This window comes from Mustela lutreola, chromosome 6 (genome assembly GCF_030435805.1).
Source record: "Mustela lutreola isolate mMusLut2 chromosome 6, mMusLut2.pri, whole genome shotgun sequence".
NCBI lineage: Eukaryota > Metazoa > Chordata > Mammalia > Carnivora > Mustelidae > Mustela > Mustela lutreola.
This window is the reverse complement of record NC_081295.1, coordinates 53,518,880-53,534,405: the sequence shown is the minus strand read 5'-3', so window position 1 is coordinate 53,534,405 and position 15,526 is coordinate 53,518,880. Positions and strand designations below refer to the sequence as shown.

At 47.6% G+C, this 15,526-nt stretch overlaps 1 protein-coding gene and 1 non-coding gene across 5 annotated transcripts in view; one reads left to right on the top strand and one right to left on the bottom strand.

Annotated features, from left to right (window-relative positions):
* Positions 1 to 13,635, top strand: part of LOC131833683 (UL16-binding protein 2-like) — a 31,445-nt gene extending 17,810 nt beyond the window's left edge. For 2 of the 4 annotated variants that reach the window (XM_059177265.1, XM_059177264.1), the window contains exons 3-6: positions 8,887 to 9,150; positions 9,379 to 9,660; positions 10,298 to 10,429; positions 12,167 to 13,635. In XM_059177265.1, the coding sequence (XP_059033248.1) occupies positions 8,887 to 9,150; positions 9,379 to 9,660; positions 10,298 to 10,422 (671 nt within the window). In that variant the 3' untranslated portion in view covers positions 10,423 to 10,429; positions 12,167 to 13,635. Of the gene's footprint in view, positions 1 to 7,279; positions 7,791 to 8,886; positions 9,151 to 9,378; positions 9,661 to 10,297; positions 10,430 to 12,166 lie in introns of those variants that run through there. The other 2 variants (XM_059177263.1, XM_059177262.1) reach the window with 2 other exon arrangements.
* On the bottom strand, positions 990 to 1,122 carry LOC131835001 (small Cajal body-specific RNA 20). The gene has a single exon (XR_009355082.1). It is a non-coding gene; the product is annotated as a small Cajal body-specific RNA 20 (non-coding RNA).
* Positions 13,636 to 15,526: the final 1,891 nt, after the last annotated feature.

The following is a 15,526-nucleotide window of genomic DNA, read 5'->3' as shown; positions in this document are numbered from 1 at the left end:
ATGCAAGGAGAGCAAGGGTAGTAGTTTTGAAACCTGAGAAACCCCCAAGTCATGCTCAGAGTCAGTGCCCCTGGGGGTACGAACCTTTCATACCCCTTCTTGCATTTGGTGGCTCATCTGTTGAGCACTTTCCACTGGTATATGCTATGCCATTTTCTGTCGGTGCTAAGTGATAGAACTCTTGCACTGAAGTGTTTAAGTACTTGACTGGGACTCTCAATGAAGAGAACGTTTTCCATCTTGCCCTTTGGTTGTACACTATTGGATTTTTCTCTGTAAGATAACCATGTCCTTGCAGACAATATCACCAAGAAGATATTGTTTGAAGTTAGAGAACCTCAGGGAATTTGTTCTATGTACTGAGAAGGAAGCTCATGGACTTTTTAAAAATTTTTTATTTTTTATTTATTTATTTTTTCCACACAAAGTGGTTTATTGCTTTTAGAACAAGAACTTTTGTTAGTGAACAACAATGGTTAGAACTTGAGAACTTTCCTCAAACAGTATCTTGTCAGCTGACGAAGTAGGCACTTCAACAGAGAGAAGTCCCGGCGTGCAACAAGGCGTGGGACAAGGCACGCGACAACGGGGCACAGCCGGGCTGTCCCAACACGCCCCGCTCGCCGCTCAGAAGCGGGGCTTGCGCCTGCGGCCGGTGTACAGGGTGTCCGGTCTGACCTCCCTGCCCTGCCGCCTGCGGCGTGCCTTCTTCTCCAGCACCCACTGGCGGCTCTTCCTCACCAACCCGCGCCTGGCCATCCTGTACGGGATCCTGCTTCGGTGTGTTTACTGGTCAGGCGCTGCCCATGGGGCAGGCACGGAGGAGCGCCACTACTTTGGGGGCAACACAGGCCCGGGTCAGCTCCCGAGAGCCTGGTACCATCCAAGGAGAGCCAGAGGCCCGGTCCCCGGTGCGGCCATTTGAGCCCCTCACGTGGCCGTGGAGTTAGCACGCCTGGGACAGACCACGCACGGGCTCCTGGCAGCCACGGTGTCTGAGGCCGGAAAACAAGGCTGCCAGCTTGCGGCAGCCCCGACAATGCTCCTTCAGGGCTGATCTTGGCCTCTGGCCCTGGCTGAGGAGAAAAGGGACCCCTCACACAGCCCCGTGGGAGAGAGGCCCTGCTCATGGACTTTTAAACAGAATGACGTATGTGTGATTATTTTCCTCAGTAAATTATGCCCAGGTACATACATTTAAATAAATATTATCTCTACTATAAAAATATATAGTTAATTTGGAATTTTTAAATTATTTTTTTCTGTTTTTTCCAAGATATTATTTATTTGAGAGGGAGAGAGAGGGGGAGAGGGAGTGAGCACAAGCTGGGGGAGGGGCAGAGGGAGAAGGAAGAGCAGACTCCCGGCTGAGCAGGAAGCTGGTTGTGGGGCTCCATTCCAGAACCCTGGGAACCTGACCTGAGGTAAAGGCAGATGCTTAACTGACTAAGCTGCTCTCTACACCCCTGGAATTCTTAATTTTTTTTTAGTAGTAAAAAGATTTTTATTTATTTGAGAGAGAAAGGGGGCAGGAGAGAGAGAAAGCGTGTGTAGGGGAGAGGGGCAGAGGGAGTTGGACAAGTGGGGTCCCCTCTGAGCTGCGAGCCCAGCAGGAGGATTGATTCTAGGACCCTAGGATCATGACCTCAGCTGAAGGCAGACACTTAACTGGCTGAACCACACAGGTGCCCCTGGGCTTTGTTCTACATCCCAAGAGAACTCATGGAATTTTGTTCTTCCTCCACCGTGTGGGGTGAATAAAAGCGGTGAATCTGCTAGATCTGTTGGGGAGATAGAGAATTGAAGGATCGCTCAGAAATCCACTTTCAAGCAGCCATCTGTCAGTCTCAGACACGATCCTGACAGGCCAGATGCAAACAAATGTTCTGGGAATGAAGCAGTCGAGAATCTTTCTGAGTTTCCCGGATCCCCCACCACAGCCCTGTCTCCCCTGTCATCTCTCCCCACTGACTCACGTCCTTCAGAGCATGGTGAGTCTTCACAGCAGAAACAGATCTGCTTCTAAAAGGTGATTTAGGGGGCACCTGGGTGGCTCAGTGGTTTAGGCCTCTGCCTTCGGCTCAGGTCATGATCTCAGGGTCCTGGGATGGAGCCCCACATTGGGCTCTCTGCTCAGCGGGGAGCCTGCTTCCCCCTCCCTCTGCCTGCCTCTCTGCCTACTTGTGATCTCTCTCTGTCTATCAAATAAATAAATAAAAATCTTAAAAAAAAAAAAAAAGAAAAGTAAAAGGTGATTTAGTCCCTCATGAGCAAAGGATCAGTATCCAGAACATAAAGTGCTCCTGCAAATAAATATGTGTAAGTCTGGCTCTCCTAAGATCTGTGAAAATGCTTAGAGCAAGTCACAGACAGTAAATCAGCCTATGAAGTCACTGAACACATCCCAAGTAGTCAAGATAACACGAAGAACCACGAGCTTGCTTTATACATGCCTCACACTGACAAAATGTTAAAGAGAGCTATAGCAAGTGGTGGACAGGAAATGGAATAAGAAGGATTCTCTTATGGGTTGGTAGGAGTATAATGACATCACTCACTCGTCCTATATTTTCCTCTATCCAGACAGCGGTTGGTGTATTCACCCTACTTCATGGCAATCGCAGTATTAATTCAAGCCTAGAAACACATGAAGACCGAAAAGCAATTGAGATGTAGGATGTTTTTTACTGCAGTGCTATGTGGCATAGCAAAAAATTAGCCATATGATATCCAACTGAGGTACAATATATACAATGTGTTAGGAGATTTCTGTTTCTTCTTCTTCTCCTTTTTTTTTTTTTTTTAAAGATTTTTATTTATTTATTTATTTATCAGAGAGAGAGAGGGGGAGAGAGCGAGCACAGGCAGACAGAATGGCAGGCAGAGGCAGAGGGAGAAGCAGGCTCCCTGCTGAGCAAGGAGCCCAACGCGGGACTTGATCCCAGGACGCTGGGATCATGACCTGAGCCGAAGGCAGCTGCTCAACCAACTGAGCCACCCAGGCGTCCCAGATTTCTGTTTCTTCTTAAGACTAAATAATCTGAACCCTGTAAAAAAAAAAACAACAACACAAAGTTCGGTCAAAACACCAGCTGAACAAAGCTCTTCCATATATATTGAGAACTTCTAGACAACATACAGTCCCGGTAGACTCCTACAACTAAATCTCTCCACCAACATTTAAAAATTAAACCAACGAAAAAGGCAAATCAAACACTCTAACCCTCATCTTCAGCCCATCCAGGAAATGGAAAATGCCCAAGTCCATCAATCTCTTTGACCTTATAGGGCATTGCTGGAACAACTTGAAGCAGAGTCTGAGGACGAGGAGGCCCTCAGGTACCATGCGACCTTCTAAGAGATGATTCTGTGGTGATCCAGGGGAATATCCTCATGTGAGGAAAATATATCCTAAATTTTAGGATTAGGGGTCATTATGAAAACTGGGAGGACATCAGTGTGACAGTTATTAGCCAATAGGATCCAATAGCACATTAGAAGGATTATTCACCATGACCAAGTGGTTGTTACTCCTGGGATACAGGGGTGGTCCAACATGCACACACCAATCAATGTATAAACTACCTCAAAAAGAAAGGACAAGAACCATATAATCCTCTCAGTAGATACAAAAAAAGCATTTCACAGGGTACAGCATCCTTTCTTGATGAAAACTCTTCACAGTGTAGGGATAGCAGGAACATACCTCAATACCACAAGAGCAATATATGGAAAGGCCACAGTGAATATCATATCAATGGGCAAAAACTGAGCTTTTCCCCTAAGGTCAAGAACAAGGCAGGGATATCCACTCTCACCACTGTTGTTCAACAGAGAACTAGAATGCCTCACCTCAGCAACTGACAACCAAAGGAAAGAAAAGGCGTCTGACTCAACAAAGAACAAGTCAAACTCTTACTCTTCACAGATGACATGATATTCTGTATGGAAAGCCCAAAAGACTCCACCCCAAAATTGATAGCACTCATACAGGAACTCAGCAAACCAGCAGGATATAAAATCAAGGCGTAGAAATCCGTTGCATTTCTGTACACTAATAATGAGACCAAAGAAGGAGAAATTAAAAAGTTGATCTTGTTTACAATTGCACATAAAACCCTAAGATACATAGGAATAAGCCTAACCAAAGAAGCAAACTATAGAACTATAGAAAACTATAGAACACGCACGAGAGAAACTGAGGAAGACGCAAAGAAATGGAAAAACGTTGCATGCTCATGGGTTGCAAGAACAAATATTGTTAAGTGTCTATGCTACCTAGAGTCATCTACACATTCAAAGCAGTCCCTATGAAAATACGATCAGCTTTTTTCAGAGAGCTGGAAGAAGTAATCCTAAAATATGTATGGAACCCAGGAAAGACTCCAAACAGCCAAAGGAATGTTGGCAAAGAAAATCAAAGCTGGTGGCATCACAATATTCTGGACTTCAACCTCTATGACAAAGCTATAATCCTCAACAGAGTATGGTACTGCCCCCAAACAGACACACAGATCAATGGAACAGAACGGAGAGGCTAGAAATGGCCCCTTGACTCTATGGTCAACTCGTCCTTGACAAAGCAGAAAGAATATCCTATGGCAAAAAAAAAAAAAAAAAAGAAAAGAAAGAAAGAAAGAAAAAAAAAATAAAGGCAGTCTCTTCAACAAATGGTTCTGGGAATATTGGACAGCGACATGCAGAGGAATGAAACTGGGCCGTTTTCTAACACCCTACCCCCAAACAGACTCAAAATGGATGAAAGACCTAAATGTGAGACAGGAATCCATCAAAATCCTAGAGGAGAACATAGGCAGCTACCTCTATGAGCACGTCCACAGCACCTTCTTGTAAGACATGTCTCCAAAGGCAAGGGAAACAAAGGCAAATATGATCTACTGGGGCGTCATCAAGAAAAAAAACCTCTAGGTCTTGTTGTTGTTGTTTTAAAGATTTTATTTATTTATGTCAGAGAGAGAGAGAGCATGAGCAGGGTGGAGGGGCAGAGGGAGAGGGAAGGGCAGACTTCCTGCCGAGCAGGGAGTCCTATGCAGACCTCCATCCCAGGACCCTTGGATTATTACCTGAGCAGAAGGCAGACACTTAACTAACTAAGCCACCCAGGCACCCCAATAAAAAGCTTTTGGATAGCAAAAGATCAGTCAACAAAACCACAAGACCACTACAGAATGGGAGAAGATTTTGCAAATGACAGAAAAGGGGCTAGTATCCAAAATCTATAAAGAAAACTTCTCAGACTCAACAGCCAAGAACAAACCATCCAATCAAGAAAGGAGCAGAAGACATGAACAGACATGTCTCCAGAGAAGACATCTATATGGCCAATAGACACATGCAAAAATGCTCAACCTCACTCGGCATTAAGGATATACAAATTAGAACCACCATGAGATACCACCTCACACCAGTCGAAATGCCTAAAATTAACAAGTCAGGAAAGGACAGATGCTGGTGAGGATGCGGAGAAAGGTGAACCCTCCCAAACAGTTAATGGGAATACAAGTTAGTGCAACCACTCTGGAAAACAGTATGGAGGTTCCTCAAAAAGTTGAAAATAGAGCTACCCTACGACCCAGCAACCACACTACTGGGTATTCACCCTAAAGATACAAATGTAGTGAACCAAAGGGGCGAATGAACCCCAGTGTTTATGGCAGCAATGTCCACAATAGCCAAACTGTGGAAAGAGCCCAGATGTCCATCGACAGATGAATGGATAATGAAGATGTGGTAATATACTCAGCCATCAGAAAAATGAAATCTTGACATTTGCAACAACAAGCATTCCAACTAGAGGGTATTCTGCTAAGCGAAGCAAGTCAGTCAGCAAAGACAAGTATCATATGGTCTTACTCATATGTGGAACTTAAGAAACAAAACAGAGGATCACGGGAGAAGGGAGGGAAAAATCAAAGAAGATGAAACCGAGAGGGAGACAAACCATAAGAGACTCTTAATCACAGAAAAGAACCTGTAGGTTACTGGTGGGGGTGGGGGAGCGGGATGGACATACTAGGTGGTGGATACTGTGGGGGAGGGGCTACGTGATGTGTGAGACATGAATAGCTGACCTCTGCCTCAGAAACTAGGAATACATTCTATGTCATCCAATTGAATCTAAATTTAAAAAACTAGGAAAAAGAAAAAATTAGTGATTTTGCCTCAACAGGCAATGTATTACTACAATTCACATGGTTTATATTATTTAAATGTATTTTAAACTATAAACAATTATTCACTACGCTTCTATATGAGAATTCTCAATCCTTAAAAACCTAAATTTCTGGCGAAAATTGAGAGGTAAACAGTAGGGGACTGTCTCTTATCCTTGCATTCCTAGGGGATTGGCAGATTTATAAATGCTTTTCATAATTTTTAGAAACACGTGACTTCTCATAGTAAATTTTCCAGATTGACATAGGACATGCTATCTTGAGCTCCTCTGTTAAAGGAAACCAAAAGTAGATGAATCAGTGCTCCGTGAATAAATAAATAAAAATTTAAGATGGAACAGTTCCTCAAGCTACTGTTAGAGCCCTACACATATCTGGTCATATCTGTTTAAGTCAGCTGAGTTCGGTTTCTCCAGGTGCTGTTGTTTACAACCTAAGTGTTTCTAATGACTAAAGGGGATGGGCTACTTTATTATCTATCATACTTATAACAAGTCTAGCATTATGTGGCTGATTTTATGTAATTCATAAAATAGGAAAATGATCGTGAGTGAAAGTGATGTACTCCAGCTCCAACACTCACTTTGTTTAGAGCTAAAGTGTGGTCACTGAAAAAAAAAAAAAAATCACCCCCCCCTCCCCGCATACCTGAAGATAGTAGTGCTTGGAAATAGGATTCTCTGTCGAATTTATGGTTTGCTTAGGATGCGTAGCTGGAGTAATAGCATTCCTCTTCCAAAGCCTGAGAACGTGCGTTAGAGTCTGGCCAGATAGCCCTATGCTTCTCCTACACTTCCAAAGATAAGGGGCTTGAAGCTACCTGCCTTCACAAAGAAGGGGAGGATTGCTTGTAAATTATATCTCACCAAATTTGATTCTTATAAAAGGTGGAGGGAAGGGAACCTAGTGGTACCTGAGCAAAAGAAAACCAGTGAACTTGTCATAGCACACGCAGTGGTCTTGTGGTTTTCGCTTCTCAAAAATGTTCCTGGCCGGATTGGCTGGCGCTGGTCCCTCCCAGGCCGCGGGTGCCCCTCCCAGTCCGCCCGGCAGCGCCGGTCCCGGAGCGCGGTTGGCGCGCCTCCCTCGCCCCGCCCCCTTCCAGAGATCTGGGCCCAAGCGGTTCCAGCAGCCCCAGGTCCATTGAATCTGCCGCCGCTTCCGACGGGCACCTTCGCTCAGCAGTTCCGTCAGCGGAGACTCTGCTCTGTCCTCGGCCGCTTCGTCTGCCTCTCCGGCCTCCGTCTGCTCGAGTTCTCTCGCCTCTGCCTCAAGTGTGAGAAGGGAAAGTTGGGCGACACTGCGCGGTTTCACCCGGACAGAGGTCCAGTCCCGCTCGGATGAGAGACAGGTGCCCTCTCGCGCAGCCCCGGCCCGGCCACAGCAAGCACGTTCTGCCTCCCGGCCCGCGGGTTCCTTCAGAAGCCACTCGGCGCCTCGCCTGGGACTCCCCCCGGCTCGGGGCCGCGATGGGACCCACGGCCGCCACCAAGTTCAGGGAGCGCTTGCCGCTCCTGTTTCTCCTGCTGCTGCTGCGGCTGCCTGCGATCGCGGCGGCGCCCTCGGGGTTGGGCGTGGGCGCGACACGCGGCGGAGGTGAGTCCCGGGGCCTCGGACCCTGGTAGCCGTCTGGGGCCGCCGATGCCCCGCCCCCCTCAGGTCCCCGCGACGGGCTCCTTCCCCGCTCCGCGGAGTCCGCCGGGACTTTGTCGCCCTGCGGGTCGGAAAAGAGTGGACCTGGGCCACCACGGACTGCCAGGCTCCGGGCGCGCGGAGCGGGGGAGTAGGTGGGGAGAGGCTGCGGTGGGGAGCCTGCGGTCGGCCCCAGGCCCCACCTGCCTCTCTGTGAGGGGGTACCCAGTCCCAGAGCCCCGGGCTATGTGCAGGACGGGGCGATCGCGCAGGGCCTGGACCCCACACAACCGCGCGACTCTGCCACTGACGCAACTTCTCCGTGCGTCACCATCCCCGCTGCTCCAGCGCTCCCCATCGATGTATTTTGTGGACCTCTTTGCGGTTTTTGGTTTGTTTGTTTGCGGCGTTTCTTCTGTTTGTTTGGCTCCTATTTCTAGGTCATTCTCACTTATGCACTTCTCTGAGCCTGGGAATCCCTTCCTCTCCTCTCTGCTCGGGGAAACTCTTGATAATCGAGTCAGTGCAGCGCGGGACAGGCCTGTCTTCAGTTTACCGGCACCCGGCCTTGGAGCACATTAGCGCCATCTCCAGGGCCTTGCTGAATCCGCGACCCATGATCCTGAACTCTCCCTTGTCTGGCTTTGGAGTCTCTATCACCCTGTCCCCCACCCTGCCCAGCTCCTCCGGAGCAGCCCCGCCCCTGCCCTTCATCTTCCTAGGGGGCACCGGCCTGCATCCTGACAGTCCTCAAACATGCAGGCCTCCTGTGCTATGGCCAGGCTGGCGTGTCCCTGGACTGGGTAGAGTGACTGAGGCAGGGGTTGGCATGGTAGGCGTGGGTTCCTATCTGGGGCTATGTGGCCTCCTGCCAGGTAGGGACATCTTGATCCTATCCCAACAAGGGAAGATCGCCAGCCTCCAAGGCTAGGGGAGCTGCTGTGCAGGGACAGTTCTTGCTCTGTCTTGCCCAATTCTAGTGCTGTCACTTGGATGGCAGAGGGGTGCCTGCTTTCCTTTTCTTCCAGCCCCAACCACCACCTGTGTTTTCCCTTCACAGATGCTCTCTCGCTTTCCTACCATTTCTTCATCACATCTCAGGCCAAGCCTGGACAACCATGGTGTGAGGTTCAAGGCCAGATCAATGGCAAAACATTTCTTTCCTATGACTGTCAGACCAAGGAGTTCAAACCCATTGGTCCTTGGGGGATGAAGCTGAAGGACAGATCATTTTGGCAGCAACAGGAGGAAACTGTGAAACTCCTGGTGGAAGAGCTCAGAAAGAAACTGCTGGACATCAAAGCAGAGAATTTCACTAAGAGCGGTAAGTCTGAAGGCCCAGGGCAGAAGGAGAACACTTTGTCAGGGCCGGGGAGCTATTGTGGTCATGTAAATCTTCGAAGTGGGTCCCACACATGTGGCCCAGCAGCCAGGGTAGACAAGGAGGCCAGAGCAGGACCAGGAGGGCCGGGAGTGAGCTGAGGAGTGCACAGTGGGTGGGACAAAGGATTGGTCAGGACCAGAGGCTGACTTGTTTCTCTGCTGGGGGCAGGGACAGGTTCTCTCACCATGCAGGGGAGGCTCATGTGTGAGCGTGGGGCCGATGGACACACCAGAGCATCCTGGCAGTTTCGCTTCAATGAGTCGATAACCTACCGCTTTGACCCGAACAACAGAAAGTGGACAGTGGATCATTCTGGAGGCCAACAGGTTAAGGACATGTTGGATGGTGACAGAGAGCTGACCATGCTGCTCGTGAGGACCTCCAACGGAGACTGTCAGAGCTGGCTCCAGCAAGTGTGGGAGCACTGGGATGAAACCCAGGAGACCACAGGTAACTCAGAATACTGGGTGGACTGCTGGTTCTCTTGTGGTGGGCTCCACTTGCTCCACAGTGTTGTGTGTGTGTGTGTGTGTAAGTGATGCATACATGATGAGTTGTTCTTAGGAGTACAAGGGCCACTAGTATGTCCTAGCATCCTTCCTTTCCCGTCTCACATCCTGGCATCTCTCCCTACCGTACATACCTTTGGTCCTCTCACTGTGGATTTCTTGCTGGCCCCAACCTGAAGGCTTCATTTTGTTTCCAGAGATTTACTTTTTACTGTTCCCTTTTCTGAGCCTCATTGGTGTTTTTTCATCTCCCCTGCTCTCTTTCTTGAAATCCTTCAATGCCAGGTGAAATGTCAGCTCCTGACAAATGTCTCTGTCACCATCCATACATATCCCCTCCTCTTCTGTCACAGCAGGAGTGACTATCTATATGGAAAGCCTTGCTTCCCCCATTAGCTGTATGCTCTGCATGAACCGTCCTCCCTTTCATTCTCAGGACTGGTCACAGTGGCTGCCACAAACATGGTGGAAGGAGGACATCTGGGCTGTAGGATTACCTGGGGCAGCAGCAGCTAAAGACTTATGCCCCCAGTTTGGAGCTCCAGACCAGGACTCTCACTATTGTGTTTCCATTTCAGGAGCACCAGCCACAACACTGCATGTAGCTCTGTTCAAAGGCGCAGCCATCAGGCCGATCGCTTCCGTCTTCCTTGTGGTCCTCACGCACTCAGTCCTCCTTGTCGTCCAAGGCATAGTCCTATGAGTACCAGGTACTGTGGGCAGAACTGAGTCAGAAGTGAGAGGCAGATAGCCTGAGGTGAGCACAGAAAAAGGTGAATAGCAAGCCCTTGTCCTATTGCTTCAACCTTCTCACCTGAATATGAGACCAGATGTGTTGGACTATATTAGCTTCTCCCAAGAAAGAGACTCATCAGGAGCTGCTGATGTAAAGGTTGAGGTACATAATTATTACAAGGGATTGGCTCACGACTAGGGGGTCTGCAAGTTGGAGACACAGGGAAGCTGGTGGTGGGGTTCCAGCACAAACCTGAACGCCTGAGAATCAGGGCCTCAGCGGTGTAAGTCCTGTTCCAAAGAACAAAAAGAACAAAACTAGGTCCAATAGTGCTAATGACGAATGCTGAGGGCAGCAGAAGGATGGCCCAGCCAAACTGAGGGCAACGTCATCTTTCCTCCGTTTGTTCCATTCAGGCCCTTGTGGATTTGATGAGGACAGTCTTTTTAACTCAGTCTACTGATTCAAATGCTCATCTCTTCCAGAAACACTCTCAAGACAGACCCAGAAAGAACGTTTTCCTAGCTACTGGGGTGTCCCTTGGCCCAGTTGAGTTGACCTGTAAAAGGAGTCTCACATTGCTTGGTAGTATTTACGTGGGCAAGCTTAGCCTTGAGCTCTGATAGCGCCTCGCTAAGGCTGGTTGGAAAGCACAGGGCTCTCCCTCCCCTAACCCCAAACTTTACATCCGGTTTTTGCTAAAAGGATTGAGCAAAATCAGGCCTGACTCAGACCAGCTTTTCACCTGGGGAGGTGCCCAAGTCGGGGGTGGTGTACAGACAGTAGGAGCACCGGGCACGGATAGCACTCTGGTTTGGGAGAGAGCAGCTGGTGGCTGCACGTGATGTGTCCTAGGAATGGGGGAACCTCTCCATGCTGCATCTCCATGCTGAACCAAAGAAGAGGGGTGGGAAGGCTGTTGCCCACCCAACCAAAGCCTGGCTTGCAGGGTTCTGCTCCCACACAACTCAGCTTGGGTGGTGGCAGCTAAGACAGAGGGCCCATGGGAGACTCTCCAGGATGAGATTCAAAGGCCAGAGATCCAGGGTACCCTGGGATATCTGGCTCAGACCTGGTGCTCTCACCTGGCAGCTGGCTTCCTATGGAGCCCAGAGCCTCAGCCAGCTAAGCTGCCCCTACCTTGAGCAGAGGTGCCTCAAGAGTGCCTCCGGAGGGGGCATTGAATTGCTGTTGGAATGCGATGCTGTCACCTGACCAGACCAGGAAAGGGTGTGGCAGGGCAAGGACAGTCACACTCAGACCTTGTGTTCAGCTACCAAGACGAGGAGAGGCTGAGGACAAGGGAAGATGGATCTTTGCCTGTAACCTTCCCCAAGGCTACAGGGACCAGGAACCATGGCTTTCTGGGTAGGGCTCCCAGCTACTCTCTCAGGCCTTCCCACCAGAGGGGGGCCAGGATCTATGTCATGGGAACAGATGAATCATTGGTGGCTTTAGTCTTGAGCCTAGGTGTTCAGGAGTAGGGCCTGAGGCTGACTGTTTTGTGGTAATGAGAGAAGAGTTTGGTCAGGCTGCTGGACCCAGGGGTTGGGTGGCCCAGGGTCGGTGGGGGGGGGGGGAGTGTAGGGTGATACTCAACCCTCAGTGTGAGCTGGGCTTTGAGCCAGGAAGTAACTAGGGAGGCAGAAGCCCAGGAGGACTGACCCAGGATTTCCTCAGCCACTGGAACAAGCTCCTGTTTCTCTTTTAGAGGCTGAAGTTGCTAAAAGAAGGGCCTGAGGATGTGCTCTCCTGCACCTGCTCTCCCTTCTGGTGAGTGACCTTCTACCTGCTGTTCATGTCCACCAATGGGACCTTCCATCCCTATGGCAAAAGCGGAATCCTCCAGTCCTTCAGGAGATTGTGATTATGGTGGAGATATAGTATTTCCCTGCCTTCGTTCTCCGTCATGATGATCTTTTTCTTAACACTGATGTTCTGGTGCTAACTGTTGGGATTCCTGGACTTGGCCTTCTAACTGCCTGAACAAGAATTCTGAACAAAGAGATTATTTCCCAGGTTCTCCTTTGGTATTGGAAATCAGACACTTGTCAATATCACGAGCCGCTCATTGCTGAAAAAATACTGTGTGAAAGCAGAGAATCTCAGGGCTTCTTTCTTTTGAGACTCAGATCTTTTAAATAGAACAAGATTATATTTATGATAGTTTATCCTTTAAACTTTAATTTATCCTTTAAGTAAGTATTTAAATAAAATATTAAAGGTTACATTATTTCAGAAGTTTACACTATAACGCAATGGAAATAAATGGCATTCAGTCTCTCTGAAACCACCTCTCAAGTAGTCATTTGTAAGTGTCAAACATGATCCTGACACTCTGGGTGCAGAAAAAATTCTGGAAATGAAGCAATGAGATTTGGATTTCCCCGGACCAGACATCTCCAGCAGTGACTCTCCTTTGATTCCTCCCCTCCAACTCACCTCCTTCAGGCACAGTGAGTCTTCAAGAAGGAAACAGATCTGCTTCTAAAAGTTGAGATGCCCTTCAACAGGCAAATAGATAAAGAAGATGTGGTCCATAAAAATAAGGGAATATTACCCAGCCATCAGAAAGGATGAATACCCAACTTTTGCATCACATAGATGGGACTGGAGGAGATTATGCTGAGTGAAATAAGTCAAGCAAAGAAAGTCAATTATCATATGGTTTCGCTTACTTGTGGAGCATAAGGAATAGCATGGAGAACATTAGGAGAAGGAAGGGAAAAACGAAGGGGGAGGAATTGGAGGGGGAGACTGTGGACTCTGAGAAACTGAGAGTTTTAGAGGGGGAGGGTGGGGGCATGGGTGAGCCTAGTGGTGGGTATTAAGGAGGGCACGTATCACGTGGAGCACTGGGTGTTATATGCATACAGTGAATCATGGAACACTACATCAAAAACTAATGATGTACTATATGGTGACGAACATAACATAATAAAAAATAGTAATAATAAAAAATTGTTTTATCATGGACAAAGGATGAGTATCCAGAATATATAAAGAGCTCCTACAAACACACTGGAACAAGTATGGTTCTCCAAAGCTGCAGTACATGGCAAATAAGCCTATGAAAAGATCGAAAATCTCACAAATAATCAAGAAAACTCTACTTGGAAGGACAATGGGAATAGACAAAGCTGGTAAAAGGTACAAACTTGCAGGTATGAGACTCATAAATTCTGGGGATTAATGTGCAGCATAGTGACAATAGTTAATATTATTGAACTGTATATTTGTGTTTTTTTTTAAGATTTTATTTATTCATTTGACAGATTACAGTAGGCAGAGAGGCAGGCAGGGAGGAGGAAAAGAAGCAGACTTCCTGCTGAGCAGCGAGTCCGACACACTCCATCCCGGGACCCTGAGATCATAAACCCAAGCCGAAGGCAGAGACCTTAACCCACTGAGGCACCCAGGCGCTCCTATTTGTTCTTTTTTTAAAAACACAAGTGTCGGGACGCCTGGGTGGCTCAGTGGGTTAAGCCGCTGCTTTTGGCTCAGGTCATGATCTCAGGGTACTGAGATCGAGTCCCACATCGGGCTCTCTGCTCAGTAGGGAGCCTGCTTCCTCCTCTCTCTCTCTGCCTACTTGTAATCTCTCTATGTCAAATAAATAAATAAAAACTTAAAAAAAAACACAAATGTCTATTACTTTAATATATTAAAAATTCAAATTCTATCCAGCGATCTTGAAATATTGTATTATATAACCAGAGAATACGAAGGGGAAAAAAGCCAGTGATTGGAAACTGAATCTTACCCAGAAAATTCAAAAGGAAACTTATTATATATTCATATAATTCCAAGGTTAACTAAGTCCTGCCAGACCTATTTCTTAAAACACACCATCTTTTATTATGACAAATCTTTAATGTCACATTGCTTAAAATTTTCATTAAACTTTTACTTATCAAATTTAGCCTAAAATTGGAAGCCAATTCCTCTTCACATTTACATAAGTCAGGTCAATTATTGTTTAAATATGATATCTTGTTTACTGACTAATATGAGAAAATCTGATTTTTTTTATTAGAAGCCATTATTGGGGCACCTGGGTAGCTCAGTCCAGTAAGTATTTGCCTTCTGCTCAGGTGAGGATCCCGGGATGCTGAGAAGCAAGTCCACCCTTGTGGCCTCTGCCTGCCTCCTGCTCAGTGCTCAGGGTTCGGCCTGCTCCCCCCACCCCATTGTACCCCCCTACCCCATCGTTCTCTCCTTTTCTCTCTCAAATTTAAAAAAAAAAAAATGTGATGATCATTGAGCTTCCCCAAGTTCCTAGGTCCATTAACACTGGTATAAAAACCATGTGCTCCTGGGATGGGGCAAAGCCCAGGACCACCCACAGCTCCCCCTCAAGGAGGCAGAACATACAACTCTCCTTGGGTGGTGGCAGGTAAGACAGAGGGCCCATGGGAGAGACTCTGCAGGATGAGATCTGAAAGCCAGAGCTCCCCTGGGATACCTGGCTCAGCCCTGGTGCTCTCATCTGGCAGCTAGCCTCCTGCAGAGCCCAGAGCCCCAGCCAGATGAACTGTCCCTGCTTGAGCAGAGGTCCCTCAGGAGGGAGGGGGCATTGAGTTGCTATTGGAATGGGATGCTGTCACCTGACTGGACCAAGAAAGGGTGTGGCAGGACAAGGACAGTCACACTCAGATCTTGTGTTCAGCCACCAAGGTGAGGATAGGCTGCAAGGGAAGACAGATTTGTGTCTAAAAGTCTCCCCAATGATCCAGAAACCAGGATTCAGGTCCCTTTCTTTGGGTAGGGCTCCCAGCCCCTCCTTTATGGCTTCTGATCCAGAGGTTGGGTCAAGGTCTAATTAAAGGGAACAGATGATTCATTCCTGGTTTTAGTCTTTTTTTTTTTTTTTTTTTTTTTTAAATTGCGTGGAGCACTGGGTGTGGTGCAAAAAACAATGAATACTGTTACGCTGAAAAAAAAAATTTAAATAATAAAAAAAAAGAAGTACTTTCAGCCAGAGATTAGGCAGATCCTTGTTCAAATCTTTAAAGCTTTGATTAAACATAAAAATGAAATTGAAAAAAAAAAGATTTTATTTATTAATTTG